At 56.6% G+C, this 23,357-nt stretch overlaps 1 protein-coding gene and 2 long non-coding RNA genes across 7 annotated transcripts in view; 1 reads left to right on the top strand and 2 right to left on the bottom strand.

Moving 5' to 3' along the window:
* The window catches only part of LOC103564356 (cationic amino acid transporter 4-like), a 28,237-nt gene extending 24,540 nt beyond the window's left edge, over positions 1-3,697 (top strand). Inside the window, exons 2-5 of one of the 3 annotated variants that reach the window (XM_070628718.1) lie at positions 439-1,429; positions 1,898-2,490; positions 2,748-2,856; positions 2,939-3,697. In XM_070628718.1, coding sequence (XP_070484819.1) covers positions 439-1,429; positions 1,898-2,490; positions 2,748-2,856; positions 2,939-3,552 — 2,307 coding nt within the window. In that variant the 3' untranslated portion in view covers positions 3,553-3,697. The remainder of the gene's footprint in view (positions 1-438; positions 1,430-1,897; positions 2,491-2,747; positions 2,857-2,938) is intronic. The other 2 variants (XM_008540033.2, XM_070628719.1) reach the window with 2 other exon arrangements.
* A 2,782-nt stretch (positions 3,698-6,479) lies between these two features.
* On the bottom strand, positions 6,480-9,037 carry LOC103564355 (uncharacterized). Of its 2 annotated transcripts, none has more exons than XR_011542376.1 (3): positions 7,424-9,037; positions 7,270-7,350; positions 6,480-6,948 (listed from the first exon to the last, which is right to left on the bottom strand). It is a non-coding gene; the product is annotated as an uncharacterized lncRNA (long non-coding RNA). The 2 variants fall into 2 exon arrangements; XR_011542375.1 differs by having other exon boundaries at positions 7,270-7,517; positions 7,833-9,037.
* An 8,359-nt stretch (positions 9,038-17,396) lies between these two features.
* Positions 17,397-21,814, bottom strand: LOC139084722 (uncharacterized). Of its 2 annotated transcripts, XR_011542374.1 has the most exons (3): positions 19,261-21,814; positions 18,304-18,514; positions 17,397-17,594 (listed from the first exon to the last, which is right to left on the bottom strand). It is a non-coding gene; the product is annotated as an uncharacterized lncRNA (long non-coding RNA). The 2 variants fall into 2 exon arrangements; XR_011542373.1 differs by having other exon boundaries at positions 18,304-21,814.
* Positions 21,815-23,357: the final 1,543 nt, after the last annotated feature.

The raw sequence follows: 23,357 nt of genomic DNA, 5'->3' as shown, positions 1-23,357 counted from the left end.
GTGTGGGCATGAGTGCTACTGTCTGAGGCCAGGTGGCTGCTGAGCCAGAGTTGCTCCTGTTCCAGGTCCTGGAGCCCTGGCCCAGCTCCCAGGAAGCCTCAGGCTTCTACCCTGCCCTGGGATCCCAGATCACTGGAGTGGTTCCTAGTCGGGCTCCCTGGGACGGCCCCCTCCCCACCCTCAGGGCCCCTCCCAAACATGCCCAGGTCTCCCTCCACCAGGCTCCCTCCCTTGCCCAGGAGGCAGGCAAAAGGGATCCCCATGCTTCCCTGTGACCTCCTGCCTCATCCAGCCCTCCAGGCAGCCAGTGGTTCCAGGCTTCTGTCTCCAGGGCAGGGTCCGAGCAAGAACTGAAGGCTGGTCAGGATCCATCTGGGCAGTCTGTCACTTCCCTCTCACCCTCATAGGTGCCAGCAGCTGGTTTGGTGCTCTTCTCAGGCGCTCACCATGGCCTGGGGACTGCCCAGCACCACCAGCCTGGCACACTTCTGCCAGAAGCTAAACCGGCTGAAGCCACTGGAGGAGTCCACCACGGAGACATCACTTCGACGCTGCCTGACCACGCTGGACCTGACCCTGATGGGTATGGGTGCTACAGTGGGCTCGGGCCTCTATGTGATCTCGGGCACCGTGGCCAAGGAGATGACTGGGCCTGCTGTGCTCGTGTCATTCAGCATCGCTGCAATGGCCTTCCTGCTGGCAGCCCTCTGCTACGTGGAGTTCGGGGCCCGTGTGCCCCGCACAGGCTCTGCCTACCTGTTCACCTACGTGTCCTTGGGCGAGCTGTGGGCCTTCCTCATTGGCTGGAACGTGCTCCTCGGGTCCCTGATTAGTGGTGCCTCTGTGGCCCGCGCCTCGAGCAGCTATTTGGATGCCATCTTCAGCCACCGCATCCGTAACTTCACCATGGCCCACGTGGGCATCTGGCAGGTGCCTTTCCTGGCCCAGTACCCGGACTTCTTGGCTGCTGGAGTCACAGTTTTGGCCTCCACATTTGTCTCCTGTGGAGCCCGTGTCTCTTCCTGGCTCAACCACGTGCTGCTTGCTATCAACCTGCTCGTCATCCTCTTCATCATCATCCTGGGGTTTGTCCTGGCCCGCCCGTACAACTGGAGTGCTGACGAGGGTGGATTTGCACCCTTCGGCTTCTCTGGCATCATGGCCGGTGCCGCCACCTGTTTCTATGCCTACCTGGGCCTCGGTGTCATTGCTGTCTCCAGCGAAGAGGCCCAGAACCCAAAGCGAGCCGTGCCTATGGCCATCATCATCACGCTTGGCCTGGTAGCTGGTACTAACATCCTCGTCTCCACTGTGCTCACCCTCATTGTGCCCTGGCACAGCCTGGACCCTGACTCTGCGCTCGCTGATGCCTTCTACCAGCGGGGCTACAGCTGGGTGGCCTTCATCGTGGCAGCTGGTGCTATCTGTGGTAAGAGGCCTTTCCGGGCAAGGAGGGAGGGGACAGGGTGGTAGGGCCCTGCCCTAAGCCTCCAGGGAACACATCTCCATCTGGGCCTGTGTTCCCAGTTGCATCCTGGGCCCAGGAAGGTGCTAATGATTAGACTCTCCACCCAGGCTTGTTTGGAGGGACCTACTCACCACCCCTCCCAATTGTACACAGAATGTCAGTTCTGGGCATGTGCCGCCAGGTCCTTGCCTGGTGGAGGGACTCAGCCCTCATCAGATTCTCCAGTGGGTCTGTCACCTAAACTGGGCTGTCCCATTCCTGGGTGGTGAGGGGGAATAATCCAGCACCCCACGTACACTCAGGTTCACTCTGAGAGCCCAGATAGACTCATGCCCCTGTTCCTATGGGGCCACCCATGCCCTGAACCCCAGCAGTGACCCCTGGTTGTCCTCTCCACCATGCTGACCAGTCTCTCACCCTCTGCCACAGCCATGAATACTGTCCTGCTCAGTAACATCTTTACCCTGCCACACATCGCATATGCCATGGCCACCGACAGGCTCTTCTTCCAGGTGTTTGCCCACGTGCACCCCCGGACGCAGGTCCCCATAGTGGGCATCCTGGTGTTTGGGGTCCTCATGGCTTTCCTGGCGCTGCTGCTGGACCTCCAGACACTGGTCCAGTTCCGGTCCATCAGCACACTGCTGACTGTTACCTTCGTGGGCACCAGCATTATCGTGCTACGCTTCCGAAAATCCCCTCCAGCCAGTCCTGTGGGCCCAGCCAGCCCTGTGGGCAGTGAGCAGGTCTCAGCCCCTGAGCCGGGGAAGCTGCGACCAGCCCTGAGCCCCTACCTTGGCTTCTTGGGTGGGTGCAGACCTGGAGCTGCTGTGGCTTGGGCACTCGGCGTCCTGGTGGCCTCAGCCATCACTCTGGACTGCGTGCTGGTCTTTGGGGACTCAGCCCTGCACCTCCCACCCTGGGGCCACACCCTGCTGCTCCTGCTCAGCTCTGTCCTGTTTCTGCTCAGTCTCCTCGTCCTGGGGGCCCACCAGCAACAGCGCCGGGAGGACGCCTTTCAGGTACTTCCTCCAGCCAGCACCCCTCACTCTCAGCCCAGCCAGCTCCCTTCGCCCCGTCCTCCTCTGCTGTGGCAGGATGCACCAGGGCTCACGGAGCGGGGGAGGCCAGAACCCCATCCCCCTCTTTCTGCATGGCAAGCGGGCCCTTGATTCCAGAATCCGCAGAGGTGGAGAAAGCCTCCGTGGACTCCCGAGAAATCAGGCCCCAGGCCAGCAGCCCCTCCCTGCAGCCCAGCAGCCCTGCCCTTGCCCCTCAGGTTCCCATGGTGCCCCTGACTCCAGCCCTGAGCATCCTCCTCAACGTCTTCCTCATGCTGCAGCTGAGCTCACTGACCTGGCTGAGCTTGTCCGTCTGGCTGCTGATTGGTGAGTGAGGGCCAGGCTGGGACCCCAGGTGGGCTGCAGGAGGAGGGCAAGCAGGGAAGCTGGGCTGGGATGTGCCCCTCAGGCTTGTGCCACCCTTACAGGACTCATGGTGTATTTTGGCTACGGCATCTGGCACAGCAAGGAGAACCAGCGGGAGCTGCCAGGGTTGACTGCCACACAAGGCAGCCTGGAGGAGACAGCACAGGCCCTGCAGTCCCTCAGCCAGGCACTGGCCCAGTAGCCCGGCCACACGGAGCAGCCCGACAATCCATGAGGACCGCTGGGGGCCTGCCTGCCCTCCTGCACCTCCTAACGGGGACAGAGGGGCTGGCAGCTCCTTTTACCCCGGGCAACTCGGGTTTTCAGGACTGTCCCTGCCAAGGAGTCCTCAGGACCTCAGACCTTAGCCCAGGTGCTGAACTTCGAGTCTTTGGGAGTGGGCCATGGCCACTTCTGGTGGTGGACTCTGCCCAGTACCTTCCAGTTTATGACCAACTCCAGCTACCTGGGCAGGTGGAGCAGGGCGGGCAGGGAAGAGGCCTGCAGCCCCAGGGATCCACAATAATAACTGCTCAGTCACCCCCATGGCCTGCCATTGTGTCCATTGTGGTGTTCTTTGTGGCACTGAGTCCTCACCTGCCCCCAGGAACCAGACAATTGTCCCTAATCCACAGCAAAGATGCTGAGGTTCTGTAAGGGGGAGGCACCAGCCCTGGGATGGCCCTGAGTCAGGGACACGGCTGGGCCTGGGTCCTGGGGTCCTACCCTCAGGCCAGTGCCCTCTGGCCAGCTCAGAGGGGACCTGCACACACTCCTACACATACCAGGCACAGAGGGGTCCCTGACAGGGTGGGCCCAGGCTCCCTCCCAGGTTCCTTACATGTCCCCTTGGGGACAGATGTAGAGAGCAGAGCCTGGACCCCAAGGAGGGTGCTTGGAAAGGACAGTGGAGTTCCTGGGTTCCCTCAGTTCCCCAGGGCTCCCAGAGAGCACAGCATGTGGCTGAGGCCCCGGAATGTGGAGGTCCACCTGCCTGGGTACACACATCTCTCAGGCACAGGCCCACACGGCTCCCCTGGGGGCGCACAGCCACATGCAGACTGAGGCAACAGCTGTTTCCAAGCTCAGGGCCTGCAGCTCCAGCTGCCTCTCTCCCTGCCACCGCCTCAGGGCTTTGGAATGAAGGCTCGGGATGGGACACACGAGTGCAGGTGGCAGCATGAGCACCTGGGCACCAAATGGTGGCTGCGGGGCCCCGTCCTCAGGGTCCCCAGGTCCACCCTGCACCCCCACTGGTCTCTTGAAGGCCATGTCACATCTATCATAGATGCTTCTGACTCCTTGATCCTGCCTGTGAGGACCACACAGGAAGCTGCTGGCTCTGGCAGCTTTACTCCTTGACTCTCTCCGGCCTTGACGTCAGACTTCTCTGGGCCGCAAGGACGGCCAGGTACATGTGACCCCGCTCCAATAACCAGGCCTCAGGGCCGTGAACTCTCACCCCAACCCTTCTGACCCCGCTTCCCATGGACACTGCTCTGGGGATTGAGAGGCAGCAGGGACCCCAAGGCTTGGCTGGGGCTCCAGGTTCCAGATGATTCCAGATGCTGCCCAGCCTGAGCCCCAGCCCTGGGCCTCCCATACCTGGCCCATGTCGCTCCACCAGCAAGCTGCCAGCATGACCTGGTCACCAGGGACCCATGAGAAGGCAGCCCTTTGTCTCCCTGGGCTGGGTACCCCCAAATATCTGCCCCTCCTTGGGACCAAGAGAGGGCTGGACTCCTGCAGCCCCCGTCCCTCCGCTCCTGACCGTGGCCCCAGGTACATGGGGAAATTCTCCAGCATGCAGGACTCAGGCCCCTAGGAGGATGCCAGAGCCAGAACCAGGCCAGCCTGCCGGGGCTTCCACGTGCTCTGTTAAGGACATTTTCTCCAGCCCCTGGGCTGCACCTGGGGTCTTGGTCAGAGCATGGTCCTCGTGCAGTTGCCTCAGGCTGGGTTGGGCAGCTGGCCAGACACGTTCTCAGGTGTGACCTTGGGTAGCAGTGACATATGTGTCCAGATATACAGCCTCCCCACCTTATGGCTCCCTGCAGCCCAGTGAGCAGGGTGTTGGGCTGGGGGTCACCAAGGAGACAGACAGAAGGTCCCAAAGGATGCCAATGCCCACCAACTCAGCCCCTCCACCTTCTTCCCCATGCCAGACCCCCACAGCCCAAGGGCTCCACCAGGAAGGGGCTGGCGCTCACGAGCTGAGTGGTAATGGGCCCAAGAGGTGCCTGTGCCCTTGCCTGGGGTCCCAGGGGGTCAGATCATCTGCCCACTGCACTCATTCCATGGATGAGGCCTGGAGCTGGGAGGGGACATGCCCTAGGACCCCAGCACCAGAGCAGCTGAGACAGCTCCTCTTGTCAGGCTGCTTTCTCCTCTGCCTTGGAATCTGGCTGCACAGAACCACACTTCCCTGCCTGAGAGACCTGGGCTGTCGCTGCCTACCACCCGTCTGCCCTGTCTGCCCACATGCACCCTGGCCTGGTCCCTCCCTCCCCAGTGAGGAGGATGTCGAAGGGGATCCCACATAGCTGGAGCAGACTCCGGGCCTCCACGCCTGAGGCCTCCCCCAGTGAGTGGCTGTCCTGGGGGCAGGAGAGTCTACTGGTCTGCTCTGCCCACTCCTGGGCTGGCCCGGCCCTCACAGGCCTCATCTTACTCATCCATTGACTCCATCCACCCCCAGCCTAGTCCTGGGTCTCAGCCCTGTGTCACTGCTGAGGACACAGGGACAAGCAAGTTGGGACCTGCCTCTCAGAAGCTCCCTGCCTGCTGAGGGGATGGGGACAGAAGGGTCCCTAAACAGACGCGGGAAGTGGGGGTCGGGGAGGTGGGGCAGGCCTGGGCTGCCTGAGTGAGAGGGGACTCACTCCCCCCATGGACAGGGGCCTTCCTGCCAGGAGACTGTCAGGCTGGTTTTCCAGGCATCAGGAAGGAGTTCGAGGCAGAGATGTAGGGGGGGGAGAGCACAGAGGGGAGGGGGCAGGGCATGGGCAGGTCCAGCCCCACATGGTTGTGAAGGGCTAGGGGGGTCAGTGAAGCCAGGCCAGGCCGAGCTCAGCGAGCAGTGTCAAGGGGCATCACCTCTAGGCCTGGTGGCTGTGTGCACATATGTGTGAGAGTGACGAGGTGACATGTGGTGGCAGAAGGATGGGGGACGTCTGCTTAGGAGACTCAGACACGACATTACCTGCAACGCAAGATCCTGGAGTGCATCCTGGGTCTGAAAATAGAAAGATCTAGGAGTATGACTGGCACAGCTGGGGAAATTTAAACGTTCGATTTATCTGCCAATGTTAGATTTCTTGAGTGTGACAAGAGGACAGCGGTCACCAGGGGACAGTCCTCACTCTCAGGATAGCGTTGAGAGGGGTCAGTGTCTGAATATCTGCCACTTACTTTCCAATGATTTCATGTGACATCTAACTAAATATATCCTGGTCACTCCAGAGAGAGAGAGAGAGAGAGAAAGCAAATGGGGCAAAATGTTGGGGGGAAAACAAAAACAGCCGTGGTGAACCCAGATGAAGGCTATATGGGTTTTCACGATACTAACCTTTGAAGTTTTCTATAGATTTTGTAGTTTTTTGGATAAAACCTTAAGGGAAAATTAAAAAGGAAAGCCCCCTGTGGCGTGGAGGGAGATGCTGGAGGAGAGTGGAGTGCAGGAGGGGCTGGGGGTGAGGGGTCCCAGCTGCAGCAGGGGTGCGGGGACAGGTGGGGTGGAGGCCAAAGGGCTCAGGAGGGAGGCTGGATGGAGCCTGTGCTGGGCGACCTGGAGCTGAGAGCACCCCTCCTGCCCTGGGGCCCCTCACACACACAGCAGACCGTCCAGAAGGACGGGCCAGGGTGTGGTCTGTCCCGGACGCCACGGGAGGACAGGTGGGGGAGGACTTGGCTGAGGAGCAGCAGGCGGGCAGTGGGGCCACACCTGAAGTTGTAGCTCCTCTCCTGCAGCTGGAAGGAGTCGTGGTGCTGGCAGTCAGAGCCCCCGGCGTCCAGGTCACAATCCCAGGGGCCAGGGATGCCCAGAGCACCGACCTACACACAGTGCGTCACTGTTCCACCAGCACGCAGGCCCAGGGCCCTCTCTCTCCCCAAGCCCTCCTAAAACTCTGCCTCCCAGAGACCCAGCAGCAATGCCAGGTCCTCAAGACCCCTCCAGCTATGGGCATGGCCATAAGGTCCCTGATGTGGAGCACAGGGCAGGAGGGGCTGAAGCATGGGTCACAGTGGCAGCACTTGAAACAGGTGGTGTCCCAGGTCTCCAAGACATTGGACCTGAGAGGGATTGCAGCCGGGGGTTTGGGCAAGGACGGGAACAAGGAGGGTCTGGGGCCAGCCAGGACCAGCCATGCTTACCTGGAGAAGTTGAACTTGTTGAAGGTGACAGGGTTTTTGATGAACAGCGTGAAGTTGTCAGCCTGGACCAGCGGGGCCTTCCTGCAGGTGGGGGGAGGTAAGGGGCAGGCTCTGCTGCTCCTGGGACCCTTCCCTGGGTATCGAGGACACTTACACCGGCATAGTGTTGCTCTCCACGAGGCACCAGCCTTGGATCTCACAGGTCCTGTGGGTCCCACTGAACACCACACACTGGACCGTTTTTATGCCTTGAAAACACAAGACAAATTCCAAGCCCTCCAATCTCCACAGGGCCTGGGAAGGGAGTGGCAGGGGGCTGTTGGCAGAAAGAAGAGACGCAGAGGCACCACCAGGCCTGCACGCTGGAGCCACCCAGGGTCCCAGCACGGCCCCCTGAGCCCCCATCCCAGTGGAGGTGCCGGAAGACAGGGCCCTCAGTTATGTGGCTGTGCATTCCCGTCTCCCCTTCAGGACACTCCTCGTCAGCCCGGCAGGTTCCCAGTGGATGGAGGGTGCTGAGGTGGTGAGAGAGCAGAGCTGTCCAGGCCCAGGAGGTGTCTCACCTTCGTGACCCAGCCCTGCAGGCCACAGGGACACGCCTCATCCGTGCTTAGCCCCCAGGGTTCCCTGAGTTTGGGGCACATGGGAAAGCTGGAGGGTGCAAATAAAAGGAGGTGGTCAGAGAAGGGAGGACAAGCATCCCCTGGCCAGATAGGGGTGCAGTGTTGTACCCCAAAGTAGATGAGACTCTTCTCCTGATAGTTGTCTCCCCGGTGGAGTCAGAAGTGAGCCCCCAGGCCCAGTTCCTCTAGTCCAACTCAGATGACAGGGAAGGTGGCGGGACTCTGGGAGGGTGAGTTCATGCCAGGGTGGAGGTTCTGGGAGTGGCAAAGGGTAGGACCATCCTTAGAGGGCCTGTAGGGAAGTAGCACCCCACACACTGGCCAAGGGACCACAGGCTAGTCCCTTCCTGGCTTGTTCTGCTGTAAAATAGGGACACTAGTGCCTGCTCATGGTCACAGAGTTCTTAGCATCAGCCAGGAGGGGATGGAGGCGAGCTTTCTGGGAGTCCCACACCTCAGATAGGGAGCACCTTCAAGTGTCAGGCACTTGCACAGACATGATTCTGCCAGGTGGAGGGTGGACGCTGATGTCCAGGGCCCCAGGGAATACAACACCAGGGTGGCAGGAAGGGCTGGGGACTCTGAGAAGCCAAATGAGAGAGTGGGACTTCATGGGGGTTGAGACTGTGAGGAGCAGGCAGAAGACACTGTGGGGCCTCCTGCTCTGCCCCACTGTCCCTACCTATGTCCTGAGTCTGCCCCTCCTCTCCACCCTGCTAGACCACCACCTTCTCTGAGCAGACTCCACAGTGACCACCGTGGGTCCCACGTCTGCCCTCGTCCACCCCCTTCCCGCAGCCCGCGTGGTCCATCCCAATGCACAGACGACTGAGCGCCCCTCCCCGGAGCCCATCTGTGGCTCTGCTGCTGCTGTATCCACTTCAGCTCCTCAGAGGGGCTCACGGGGCCTCTGAGACCTTGGGCTACCCCTTCCCTGGCCCAGTCCCAATCTAGGGACAACCCCACTCAGCGCCGGGAGCCCTGGAGGGGGCCTCATCTCGCACTGCTCACGGCCTTTGCCCACGCAGCCCCCTCTGCCTGCACATCCTCAACATCCGGCTCCAGCCTCACACCCTGCGGGAAAGCCTTCCTGAGGCCCCGGGCTGGCTGACGAGCCTCCCTGGGTCTCCCAGCTGCAGCTTCTGTCCCCATCGCAGGCCCCCCCACCTGGCTGGGCTGCCTGTGCAGGAGCTCCCTGAGGTGAGAGGTGGAGTTTTGCAAGCCTGGTCTGGGGGGAGGCTCTACAGGTGTTTGCTGGAGGCTGTGGCACCACAAGGACATAGTGCATGTGCTGGGAGGGACCAGATGACCAGGACCCCTGAAAGGAGCTCGCAGGAACTCTGCTATTCAGGAACTCAGAAAGCCTGCTTGTCAGATCTGATGAATTACTTCATAGCCCGAGCAGTTTCGAGGGAAGGGCGAGAAGCCAGGGCATGAGCAAACAGGAATCACAGATTCCAGAAAACACAGAACTGTGGTCCCAGCACAATTTCAGGACAGTCTACAAACTGAACATTAACTAGACGTCTCTGAGCTTTTAGAAAAGGAGGGACATCATGTGTGTTTGCCAAACGCCAGCACATCCTTTGTGTACGTGCCTCACCTCGCTTGTGGACAGCGCCATCCAGGACCTGTGGCACCCCCAGCAACTGTGGTGGGACCAACGACCAGGACTCAGGAGACAGGGACCCACACAGTTACCCTCCAGCCCAGCAAGCGATTCAGTGTTGGACTCAATTAAAGAAAGATGTCGCCATGGAGGTAGGCTTCCTGGGCTATGTCCCGGGTCCCCAGTGTTCAGACAAAATCTGCAACTGAGGAACCTCACAAATCAACAGTGACAGTTTCCAGAAGCAGACTGCTGAGGGGGGCAGAGTCCCGTCACCCACAGGCTGGAGGCCTCGGGGAAGTGACTCAGCGTGGCTGAGCCCCAGTCTTCTCCTCTTCAATGGGGCCTGCAGTACCTCCTGCCAGGCAGGGTGTTTGTGAGACTAAACGAAATGATTCACGAGAAGGCTTCAGCTCAGTGCCTGGGCTACAGCAGCACATGCTGAGCCCTCACTCACCTGGGAAGGAGGAGGGGGCACATGGCTGGTGACCCAGGGCTGGTGCAGGAACCAGGGACCCACTGGGAGGCTCCCAGGCAGCCTTGCCTCCGGGCATCTGCCCTGAACTTGTTCTGGTGTCACTAGGAAATTGGTCATCGAGAAGTACACATTCTCCCCCTGGAAGGCAGGGGTCAGGGTTGGCCCCTGCTCGGCTCCCTCGATGGGAGAGGACAGAGGCTGGCAGTTGGGTTTGTGAGGGAAGGGCTCCTGCTCCATTGAGTCATCAACTCTGTGCCCCCGGAAAATGCCCCCAGTGAGGGACAATGAGGCAGAGACAGGAGGTAGGCTGGGTTTCTGGCCTTTTCTGAGCCCCTGTCTGCCTCTTTGGGGCAAGTTTTTTCAAACAGTCACTCTCATTCACTCAACCAGAATGTTCCAAGAGCCTCCTGTGTCTAGACACTGAAGATCCAGAGCTAAACTGTGCCCGGCACCCGCCAAGGCTAGTGGGGAGGGGTCCCTTCATTGCACCATGGCCAGGGGCCAGGGGAGCAGGTGGCGAGCTCTGCCTGGGACAGAGGCAGGGTGGCTGTGCAGAAGAGGAGCTGGCACCGTGTGCTGCCCATGACAGCTCTGCACGTTTGGGGGTATGCACACCCAGGAAGCAGGGGGAGGGCTGGGCAGAGGGCACAGGGGGTGGCAGCGGTCAGGATCTGCGGGGACTTGATGGCCACCATCAGGGAAAGGGAGCCTTCCAAGGGTGGCAAGCAAGGGCTGGCAGGCTCTGATGGCATCACCTGTGAAAGCTCAGCCTGGCTGCTGCATGGAGCACACCAGGGGGCCCACAAGAAGACCACAGGGACAGCGTGGGCAGCACAGAAAACAGTCAGGAGACGGAACGGACAGGAGGGAGGGACAAGGAGGTGTCGAGCCAGGTGCAGCTCTGGCACTGGGAGATGTCATGGCCTCATTGGGTGAAAAGAGACCACACTGGGAGAAGGAGGTTTCCCTTTGGACGTGGTGGGAGTGCTTCAGGAGGCAGCCATGCCATGGGCAGGTGGTCACTGGGCTACAGTTTGGGCATCAGCAGAACAGAGGTGGACCCTGGGGCTGTAGAGGATGTGGGTGGAGGGAGAAGGGGCCGGAAGTGCAGCATTGGAGGCACAGAGGAGGAGCCAGACCACAGGGCACAGGTCAGGGAGGGGAGCATTCAGGAGCCCCAGGCCCTGGCCCCCAGGCCACTCCAGCCCTCTCTCAAGCTCAAGCCTTGAGTGCTGAGACCCTCCGCTCTCCCGGATGCACCTGCGTAATGCAGTACCTCTGGCCTGGCTTCCCGACGCGCCCCTTTGCCCTCCTGGAGACGTCTTACACACCCCTGAGAGCCCTGTCCAGGGCCACTCCTCTGTCAGGCCATTCCTGAGCTCAGCCCTGTAACAGTGCCCATACTCCCTCTGTCATCACATGTCCCCCTGCACACACTCGCTGCATGGGGGGGATTAGAGGTGTCAGCGCCAGGCAGCAGCACCAAGGCACCATCTGTGGTGGCTCCATGAAGTCGGCCACCTCCCACAGCCGGTTCCCCAGCTCCTTCCTCTGGGTCTAGGAAACCCCATTGAGTTTGGAGATGATGGAAACCTGGGGGTCCAGGTACTGCTCCCGGTAGCCTTTTTTGGTGAGGAAGGCCCACCTGGGGAGGAGGCGATGGGCAGTGTGGTGTGTCCCCAGCACATGGTGAGCAGTGGCTGAGTTGGGCCCTACCCACTAGGTCCCTACACACCCTATAGGCTCCCAGCACAGCGTCCAGGGCCCCCACCTCTTCTGCAGCCTCATTTGCCACCCCAGACACCCTGCACAGGCCAGAAGTCCCGGCCGTGCATCGGAGAGCCCATGCTCTCAGACTGAGGTGCCTGCCACCACCTCCTTCACCGGCCTTCACCCGCCCCCTGCCCCGGCCACACCCAGCTCCTCCTTAGAGGATCCTCTGACCCAGCCACAACTGGTGGTCTTTCTCAGGGGCCTTAGGGCTCCAGCTCTCACAGGTGTCAGGGACTAACTCCTGCCCCTCCCGGGGCCTCCTGGGCTGTGGTAAGACCCATCCTGCTCTGTGCCCAGAGCCAAACATGTAACTTGGGACAAGGCCCAGGAAAGGAGGCAGGTGGGTGCAGAGGAGGACACAAGCACACGGCTTGCTCGTGTCCCTGCTGGCCTCTAGACAGACGGAGATCCTTCCTTCTTCCCCTAGCCTGTCCCAACCTGCCCCCTCCACCACCACCAGCCCGGCCCCTGAAGAGTCAGACCCCCAACCCTCAGTCCAGCAGGACCAGTCACGGTCCCTGCAGCCAACCTGCCCGGGCGCCATTCTCTCACCCCACCACATAGGCCATGACCCCCAGCTGCAGCCATCTCTGCAGGGCGCCCAGCTGCCAGTCCTGGTCATCACATGCTTCTCAGTTCTGTAATCCGGAAGCCCCCAGCCTGTCCTGGCTCCTGGGGAGCCCATGCTCTCAGCTCCTGCTGGCTGCCGGGGGGCCAGGAGTCAGCACAGCAGCTGCAGCCCCAGCTCAACAGGAGGTACAGCAGGTGCCCAGGCCAGGCCAGGCCAGCAGCTGCTAAAGGGACACTTCCACTCAGGGCAGGAGCCAGCCCACCCCAGCCCTGGGCGCAGCCCCAACCCCCAGCTGCCCTGGGCCTCCCTTCCCCTCCAGACTCCCTCTACTGGGCCCAGGGGCACAGAGAGGAGCAGCCTCTCTCCCCTGCCCTTTGGCCTCACTTCCTTGGGACACAGGGAATGACAGTGTTGTAGGTACTTTGAGAGGGCTGTGGGAGCCCAGAGGAGGGCCTAAGGAAAGCTTCAGGAAGAAGGGACCTCTGAGCTGACACTTGCAGATTCTGAAGTTCCACAAGCAACGCTGGGGAGGAACGTTCCTGGTGGAGGAAGCCGCACATGCGACGCCAGAGCGTGAGAGAGACCTGGGACCCACAGAGTGACAGCCTGACTCTGGCTCCAGAGAGGAGGGTGGCTGGCCCTGCAAGGTCCCCCAGGCCCTCCTGTGCGATGCCCGGTACAGCTGGCCCACCCCCCAAGCGCAGGGACTAAAGCACAGCTGTGGAGTCAGGCACGTTCCCCAGTCCGCGGAGGGGGACAATGCGGGACCCACACGGACGGCAGCGGGAACAGGCCCCATCAAGGCGCCCAGCCCTGCGCCTGGCCCGCGGCGCGCGCCCTTCTGCATCCTCAGGGGAGCAGGCTCAAGGTCCCAGCAGGCCAGTGGCGGTTTCCACAGCAACCAGCAAGACGGGTTTGCTGGGCGACCTCCGCCAGGAGCTAGTGTCTCCTGGCTGCGGGGGCGCCTGTTCACTGTCCGCCACATTCGATTGGTCCACGCAGCCGGAGGGTCTTCCCACATCCCCCAGCTGTGCTCTAGGTGCCCCTGGCTCAGTCCCAGCCCCAGTGCCCGTGACTACGAAATGGGTGTAACCATGAGGGGTCCCTGCGAGAGGTCTGGGGAGAACGACCAGCAGGAAGGGGAGGAGGCGGCAGTGGCCGCTGGGCGTCCTGCATGGATCCTGGAGGCCAAGGGACGTTCAGACGCGGATTCAACTCAGGTGCACGGGCAGTTGGTTCAGGTCTGTCTCCTTCCCTTGGGGGATCGAGGCAGGGGTGGAGGGGGCAGGCTGGGGCCGAGAGGGCAGGGGACCCCCAGTCCAGCAGAGAGCACATGCCTCCGTGGGTCACCTTCAGGGCAGCCAGCGGCCCCGTGCCCTCCCGGAAATGCTCTTGGCAGCATCAGTTGTTCCACCATTAGAACACGCTTCCAGAATGGTGTTAAAATGCAAAAACCTAGCCAGTCTAAGACGGGGTTTCCCACCTCTCCCGGAAATGGGATCAGGGCTGGGTTTTCCCAGCTCACAGGATAAACTAAGCTGATGGACGTACAGAACTTAGAGAAGGAATAATCGAAGGTAAAATAAAAGTGTTCAGTTTTTCTTTTTCTTATTCTGAACTGATCTAACGGATTCATTCTGTTCAAAATAATAACTGTAAAAATACATTGGGTGATAATAGTTCATGAATAAGTGATGTGTACGAGGAATTGGGAAGACTCTGTCATAAGGGACCTGCACTAACCATGAAGAAACACAGTGTCATTGCAAAGTGAACTGAGGTTAGTTGTAAATTTATATTGTAAGCTCTATGGAAGCCATTTAAAAACTTCAAAAGAAGTATAATTGATATGCTGAAAGAAAAGAAAAAATGGAATCATATAAAATGCTGAATTAAAAGCAGAGAAGGCAAAAAATAATTTAAAAAGTACAAGACAAAAAAAAAAACATCAGTGGCTGGCTGGTGGCGCAGCGCTTAAATTCGAACGTTCTGCTTCGGGGTTCGCTGGTTCGGATCCCGGGTGCAGACGTGGCACCGCTTGGCAAGCCATGCTGTGACAGGCATCCCACGTGTAAAGTAGAGGAAGATGGGAACGGATGTTAGCTCAGGGCCAGTCTTCCTCAGCAAAAAGAGGAGGATTGGCAGCAGATGCTAGCTCAGGGCTAATCTTCCTCAAAAAAAAAAAAAAAGGAAAGATCAGAAGCAACAGAGAGAGACAGTTACAAATATGGTAAATATGGTGGATATTAATCCAACTATATCAATAATCACTTTAAATAGGAATGGTCTAAATACTGCCAGTAAGAGACAGATTTCATCAGCTGACATTAAGAAAATAAGAACAAACTACATGCTGTCCACAAGAAACCCACTTTAATTATAAAGACACAGCTAGGTTAGAAGTAAACAGACAGAACAAGATAAGTCAGGCTAACACACATCCAAAGAATTCCAGAGGAGGTGTATTAATTTCAGAAATCAGATATCAGAACAAGGAAAATTCTCAGGGACAAAGAGAGGCATTCCATATGTTAAAGGGGTCAATTCTACAAGAAGACGTAACAGTCCTTAACATACATGCCTCTAACAACAGAACATCAAAGTATGTGCGGAAAAACCGATAAAACTGCAAGGAGAGAGAGACAAATCCACTGTCACAGTGGATGGACCCAGAAATGGACAAATCCATCCCGACAGCAGTAAGCACTGCTCTGTCAGTAACTGATGGACACGGGAGGTGGGACATGAGGAAGGACGAACTGAACGGTGTCATCCATCAACTGGTTCTGATAAACATTTATCAAACACTGCACCCAGCAAAAGCAGAATGCCCAGGCTTCAAAAGCTCCCATGAAACATTCACTGGGTAGAACGTGTTCCAGGTAAAAAAAAAAAAATCACACTGCAACAAATTTAAAACAAAAGAAATCATATACAGTAAGTTCTCAGACAAAAAAGGACTTTAAAGTTTGAAACAAAAATGGAAAGATAGCTGGAAAGTTCCAAAATATTTGCAGATTAAACAACACATGGATCATAAAAAGGGGTCTCAAGAGAAACTGCAAATACTTTTCACTAAATGAAAATGAGTAAAAAACTTATCAAAGTGTGTGGAATGCAGTGAAAGCAGGACCCAGAGGGAAATATACAGCAGTGAATGCACAGATTAGAGAAAAGAAAGAGCTGAAACAACAAGCTAGAGAGAGAAGAACAAAGGAATCCTAAACTAAACAGAAGAAAGGAAATAATAAAAATTACAGCAGAAATTAATGACACTGAAAATGGGAAATCAATAGAGAAACTGATAAAAGCAAAACCAGTTCTTAAAAAAGATTTAAAAAATGGGTAAACCTCTAGCCAGGCTCACTGAGAAAAAAAAGAGAGAAACACAAATTACTAATATCAGAAATGAGAGAGGGGCTATAAATACTGATCCCATGAACACTAAACGGATAATAAAGAAATATTTGGTATTTGATATCTTCCCTGATGAGTTCTGTCGGATCTCTAGCAAATCTTGAAATGAACTAATTCGAATCTTTCCCTGACCCTTTCACAGCTGGCTGTTAACTTATATAACCAAGATATTGATGAGAATATGATTTAATGTTTAAATCATTTTCAACTAGTAAGACTCTATTGTGCATAAATTAGACATCACCAAAATGCAAAACTTTTGGGATTCAAAGGACACCATTAAGAATGTGAAAAGACAATCCACAACATAGAGAAAAATTTGTAACTCTATACCTGATAAGAAACATACCTAGAATATACAAAGGACTGTGGCAACTCAGTTATAAAAAGACAAATAACCCAATTTAAAAGAGGGCCAATGAGCTGAGCAGATATTTCTCCCAGGAAGATATACAAATAGCCAGTAAACACATGAAAAGATGTCCAGCATCATTAGCCATCAGGGAAATACCACTCAAAACCACAGTGACATATCATTTCACACCCACGGGATGGCTAGAATCAGAAAGACAGTAAGTGTTGGTGAGGATGTGGAGAAAGTGCAACCCTCACACACTGCTGGGAGGAATGTAAAATGGTGCAGGCACTTTGGAAAAAATTCTTCCAGGTACCCAAATAGTGAAACAGAGAGTTACCATAGGACCCAAAATTCCACTCCCGGGTACACACCAAAAGAAATGAAAGCAGATGTCCATGCAAAAACTTGTACAGGAATGTTCACAGCAGCAATAGTCATAACAGCCGAAAAGTGGACACAACCCAAATGGCCGTCAACTGAGGAATGGAGAAATACGCTGCTACAGCCACACAATGGAATATTATTCAGCAATCAAAGGAATGAAGGGCTGACACACGCCACAACATGGATCAACCCTGAAACCACCGTGCTGAGTGAAAGAAGCCAGACACAGAAGGTCACACATTCTATGATTCTGTTTATATGAAATGTTCAAAATGGGCCAATCCATTGAAATAGAAAGTGAATTTGTTTGTCTAGGCCTGAGGGGTTAGGGGAAATGGGACTCTCTCCTAATGGGGAAGGTGTTCCTTTGGGAGGGATGAGGGAAAGCTTCCAGAGTCAATTTTGTGATGTTGCACAATTCTGTGAATGTACTAAAAAACGCTCAATTGCACACCTTCAAGCATGACGTGTATTGTTTGTGAACCATATCTTACTAAAGCTGTTACGATGAATAAAAGACTGCGCTGTGCATCGTCAACATAGAAAGTAACCCCCAGAAGGGAGCATGGAATCTTGTTCACTCACTTGAAAGGACCCGAAGTAGGGCAATGAAACCCAGAGCAATTCTACTCGTTAACGTTCAAGGTACCAGGAGATGCTAAAATATTCATGAGGATTTCCATGTTTTAATTTTTTTTAAAAGGAACCTAAGTTTAAAAAAAAACATATTCCCAAGTGTCAGGAAAGAATCATCATCACTCAGGGGGAGGGGAACACAGAGATGTCATCAAATGGAAAGAAGTGTGAGAGTTTGGGTCACACGGATCTGCACCCTGAATGTGAAAGTGGACCCACATTTATTACTGCTCCACCCCCAAAGATGGCCTCAAAAGTCAAACAGCCCAATAATAATATCTCTTTCAAAAGCATCAGTTTGTGAAAAAACAAAATATTAAGAAATAAATACTGTGCAATCATGAAGAACTGAACCTTCCAGAGTCCCAGTTTTAAAACTAAAAACTCCTGAAGAGTCCATATCATAGGCATTGGAGAGACTCTCCTCCTCGTGGTTGGAGTGGATTCCAGAAGTGACAGGTGCCTTAAGGATACAACTGAAAAGAATCCAAGAGTGTTCTTAAAAGGCTCTGTGTTGACCCTGAATCTAATCCTAACTCTATATAAGATAACAGACATAAATGTGGGTCAGCACGACCAGCAGGCAGAGTGACAAAGGATCATGAGAATTCAGTACTTTGCAGTGATGTTGCAGGGCGTGTCTATTAAAATCCAACAGGCTTTAAAGTACCTTCCACGAGCGATCAAACACAAATACAGAGACATTCCGATTTGTCACAAAGCTGTGCACCTGTCCTTGATGCCAATCTTTGTCCCCTTCAGTTCACACAACCATCACCGACCACAATGCACTGCCCTGGGCTCACGCCACCCACCAGGGCCAAGGGGCCTGAGGTGCTGGTGCCACAGAAGTCTCGGCTGCTTAGCCAGGAGACACCTCCAACCTCCGCCTCCCCTTCTGTCCTGGCAGGTCAGGAGGACCCCCACCCACCCCAGCCTAGGGGCTCTCAGATGGCTGTCCTGACCTAGTCAAGGTTCAATGACTTTGGGGGTGTAGGGTCACCAAGTACATATGCATAAGGAAGCTGCCTCTACCCGCATTATGATTCTATCAAGGAACAGTCTTGACCCTAAAAAGGAAGGATGTTGTTCCAGAATAGAGGACAGACCATCCCATGAAACCGCATTTGCCAAGCTTCCCCTGACGTGTGTGTGCACATAATATAGAAATCGCACTCACCCCACCTTTCTAAGGGGTTTCCTCCTCTCTAAATGGAGACGATGGTAAACCTGCCTCCCAGGGGTGTGGTGAGAAATAAGCACAGGGAGATTGTGGATTCAGCCCCAGCACAGAGAGAGAGGGAAGACGTGTCAGAACTTGATTCTCACACACGCGTCTCCTCCTGTCCTTGATCTGACCCCTGCCCGCCATCAAGGAAGACCGTCGCAGGCCAGCCTGGAACAGAGCTTGGCCGTGGGAACCAGGCCTTGGAAAGACCTGGATGGGGACAGCAAGTCAAGAGGCAGGGGGGTGGCCCTGAGTCTGCCACCAGAGCCCCACAACTTCATTAGTACAATGCGGCTCGAGTCTTTTCTGCACACCCACCTGAGCTCTGACCTACTTCATAGCAAGCACAGCGCTGGGCAGCCACGGTCGGGGGCACAACAGCTCCTGTCCCCCAGGAACGTCAAAGCCAGGGAAAGGAGAATCAGTGATGGCCTCGGATGACGGGTGATCGTGATCTAGTGCTTTTTATTGAGGTTTAAATAGAAACATAAAGAAGCATGGCATTGAAACACATTCAACAGGAATTGGAAAAAACACAAAAATGAAATCATCTAGCTAAGTGAACGTGGGGGAATCATTTGCTGGTGGAAATTTTGGCAGGATGCTCATGACCTGTGAAGGCTGCCAGCTGAATGTGCAGTAGAGGCAGCGGAACAGAACCACTCTGAGGGAACCAAGCACACTGGGGGAAAACGCCGCAAAGAGCGGGGCTGTCATTACCGGTCCCCTAAATGACCCGTTGTAGAATCTGACCTCCAACACCTCCCCGAGGGGTCGTTTTATTCATGGGGACCCATGCGAGCACCATGTGCTTCGAGCTCTGGAACAGCAGGACATTGACTGGCCTGCACATGTCAGGACCCGGCCTTGGTCCTCTACCCAGCAGGTGTCCCCGTGTCAACTAGCGAGCCTACTTGGATCGGCCCGAAGCCAATGGTGACAGTAGCAGTAGAGGTGAAACCTTTAATGACTGACAGGGCAGGAGATGACGTCCAGCAGGAATCCTGGCCAGCCAAGAGGAAATACCAAGTTGGTCCCAGCTCTGCCCGGTCCCAGAGGACAAGGGTGGACATGGGCTGGGAGATGGGGTGTGGGTGGGATTGGGGTTAAGGGCTGGTGGGTGATATGCCATTTGGGCTGGTTTGGAGAGCAGGAAAGGGAGGCTAGAGTCTGAGGTCCTGGGCACTTCTCCAAGTGTCCTGGCCTCTAAGCAGAATGGGGTAGGGCTAAGGGCTGAGGGCACCGCTCCCCACCCCCCTACCTCACACATACACACAGAGACAGCCCTTAGAATGCAAAGAAGGAAATGCTGAAGGCAGGGGCATCCTCAGGCTGCAGCCCCCACCACAGCAGGAAAAGAGTCTCACCCAAGCCCAGGAGCCCATGGCCAACTGCATGCAGCCCCACAGGAAGGCCAGCAGCACAGCACAGGGGGGGTCATGGAAGGTGTAGAAGGAGACCAGGAGGGACATGATGGCCACGGGGCCCAGAGTCACATCCCGGGAGGTGCCAGGAAGAACTATATGAAGCACCCCTGAAGGCAGAGTGGAGGCCAGACTGCTGGGGAGAGAGAGCGATGAGCACCCAGGAGACACACGGCACACCCACGGTGTCCGTGGTGTAGACGTCTGAGCACAGGATCTGTGTGTCCATCGTGTACTTTGGGCACACCAGCGCACACAGGCAGGGTACACGCTCACCCTCCATCATCCATGGGTGTGACCTCCAGTGATCGAGGGACCTCTTTTCCACCCGCACCCAACTGGGGCCTCGGGTGCCACCTGCGGGAGCACAAAGGCCTGTGTGCCTCTGTGTGAGTGTGTGAGTCTGAGAAAGTGTTCTTAAAGCTACCGTGAGTCATCCTGCTGTCCCACCACACAATCCAGAACTAGGCCTGTGTCTGTGTGTGACAAGTGTGATAAGAGCAGTTATGGCGCGTGAGTCTGCCCAAAGGCAGTCACAGGTCTGGATTGTAAACCAAGACTTCTTGGGCCCCATGGAGCCCTGGCTGCCCTGCTGTCTGGAGGGGATACTGTGCATTTCTACTCTGCTTCTGGGTGAGTGCTGAGGCCCAGAGTGGGGTCAGGCGGTGGGCAGGGCATGTGGCCAGCAGCAGGGCAGACATTTCACCTGGGGCAGGAGTCAGTCACCTCAGCACAGACCAGCAACTGGGGAAAGGCCATGATCCCAACCGGGAACCTGGCCATTAAGTCCACTTGAGCCACTGCACAGAGAGGGGGTCAGCCAGGCCCGGACGGGCAGCTTTCCCCGCAGGGCCGCAGGGGGCAGCAGAGGGCCGGCAGGGCCATGCGCGCAGGAGCCTGAGGGCCAGGGCCGAGCCAGCACCTGCACAGAAGAGGGCACGCCTGGGGTGGGAGAGCGGGTGACACAGACCAGCAGTCAGGGTCCAGGCCTCGGGAACCCAGCAATAGTGCGGGGGTCCAGGAGCATCAGGAGAGGCACAATCGGTCTCCCCTCCAGGGGGTCTGAGTCAGATGGTTAAATCCGCCCTCCCCTTGCTGGTCTGAGAGGGGAAGCCAACAAACCTGTGCAGGGCGAGGGGTGGGGGCATCCCCTCCCCTGCTCACTGCTCTCCCTGAATCCCACCTGCCCAAACCCTCGGCGCCTTCTCTCCCTCCAACCACGGTGGCCCAGAAGAATAGAATAAAGGATTTCTCAATGAGAAGCCTAAACGCTAATTAGACTCAAAGTTTCTCCTCCGCGAGAATTTGTTTGCTTTTTATTTCCTCCCCAGGGAATTTAAGGGGAGCAGTGCAGACAGAAGCAGGGTCCAGGGGACACCCTCCTCTGGCTGGCGGGGCACAGGTTGGGGGCCTGGAGACCCTGAGGGCGGGGAGCCTTTCCAAGCGTGCAGCATAGGGGCTCCACCCACTAAGGGGGACTGCAGCGCTGGAGGGGGCGTCTCCCATCCTGAGGCCTCACGTTACCCAACCACCACCTGTGCCATTCGCATCCCTAGAGGGGCACCAGGGGTTCTAGTTGGTTCTGGAGAACTTTAGAGCCTCCTCGATTGATTCAGGGTGGCAGCATCCTCTAGGATCATGACGCCCCCTGCTGCAGAGCCAGCCCCAGACCACCCCTCATCACGGGCCCCGCGAGCCTCCTCTGGGCAGAACCGACCCCACCCCCGAAGCAGCTTGCCTGGAACCCCGGGGTCTAAGGGTGGGGACTCCAAGCCAGCTAACGGTCCGCGGCCTGCCGGCCCCACCAAGGCCGAGGGCGGCGGGGACCCGGGTGGGGACGCGGTGGGTGGCTAATGGGGCTCCTCGATGAAGGCGCCCGCACCCTCCGACCCCGCACTGCCCCTCGCGTCCGCCGCCCCCGGCCCGTCCCCGGCAGCTCGCCCACCCCGGCCCGGGCCCGCCGCGGACTCACGTGGCGCCGCAGCTCGGGGTCTCCGGTTATCGCCGCCGCAGCCGGCTCGGCAGGAACCACAGAGGAGGGGGAGCGAGGGGCGGGGCCGGGCGTAGGGGCGGGACCTGGGCGCACGTGTCCTCGGGGCGGGGCGGGATCTGGGCGGGAGCCGGGCGGGATCGGGGCTGGCACCGCTGCTGGGCCGGCGTTCTGTTCGGCGCCCCGGGCGCCCCCAGAACGTGCTGCCGGTTCTCGGTGAGCGCCACCCGCCCACCAGCCTACCCGCCGCCCCACCCCGGGCACCGCCCTCCACAGCCACTTGTTGTCCCCACCAGAGGCGGCCACTCGTCCCTCCCTCCAGCTGTCGGTGCTGACCCCAGCGTGCCCTGCAGCCCCACTGCGGTTCCCTGCCCATCTGCCCTCTCTGCTGCCCCCAGACTCCTGGTGGTCTGCTCCTGGGAGAGGGAGGCAGGGGTGGCCTCGCTCACCGCGAGGTCTGGGGGGTCGGCCCAGCATTCAACACCCCATTCCTGCCCCCGGCTGTGACCCTGCACCCCCACCCGTGCCAAGAGCAGTCTGGGCTAACTCTGCCAGCCCCCAGCTCGGGAGGATGGGCGCCTTTCCAGAGCTCAGGGATCCACAGATCCCAGGGGGAAGCCAGAAGGGGGCTGGTGCCCAAGTCCCCAGAGACCAGCCTTTTTTAAAATGTTTGCCTGAGAGTGTAACAGAAAGAAGACATCTAATGTTGCAATACATCGTATCCTGTGTGTTTTATGAAATACTGAAATTCATAGTCATATAAAAATTACTACTGACCCGCTGTTTCACTCAATTTTTTGACCTTGTTAATCCTCACAGAGGATTTTGAATCTGTTGGTGGCTGACAAAGTTCGAACCCCAAGCATTTAGAGTCTATTGGAAGGATGTACGTCAGAGTCAAGTGTAACCACAATTTCTCAATGTGGGCATTTTCTGTGTTTTGTATTTGCCTTCTTTTGCTCATCTCAAGTCTGAAAATACACAAGAATAATGAGAATTGTGGTCTTTACGTCTCAGATAGGAAATCCCAAATAATTTATGTTATCGACGCAAATAATCAATAACCATCTATAGATTAGAACGATCAGGTGATGTTTATCTGAGCCAAGCTGAGGACGAGCCCGGAAGCGCAGTCTCCACCAGGAAGGGAGCACTCCAGAGAAGCGTGGCTTGCAGCATTATATATTGTTTCGGAACAAAGAACATACATCAAGCATGACAGGAACACAATTTTCTTCCTCAAAGTCACAAGCAGCTGATGTGCTGCAGTTTAGCACGTGCACAGCAGGTCAACTTGACCTTGGTTTCCTGGGAAGAAAAGCTTATCTTCAAAGAAGTCCTGGTGTTGGCGTCAGAGAGAGGGGGGCATTCATCCCGCCTTTGAAGAGGGCGCCCCTCGCTTTGGGAAGACGTTTGAAGCAGATGGACTGTGCGCCTTCAGGGCGCCGTAAGTCAGGCTGCTCCGGGGAAAACAAGTTTTAGGGCAAATCAGGGTTAAACCAGAATGGCTGCCCCATATACCTCAAAATGTGAAAACTTCTTATTATTCTACTATTTTCATCAATATATAATCTTAATATTTTCCCTTCTCAATATT

The sequence above is a fragment of the Equus przewalskii genome, chromosome 7 (genome assembly GCF_037783145.1).
Source record: "Equus przewalskii isolate Varuska chromosome 7, EquPr2, whole genome shotgun sequence".
Classification (NCBI taxonomy): domain Eukaryota; kingdom Metazoa; phylum Chordata; class Mammalia; order Perissodactyla; family Equidae; genus Equus; species Equus przewalskii.
Note: the sequence above shows the minus strand (reverse complement) of the source record. Positions and strands in the feature narration are given on the sequence as shown.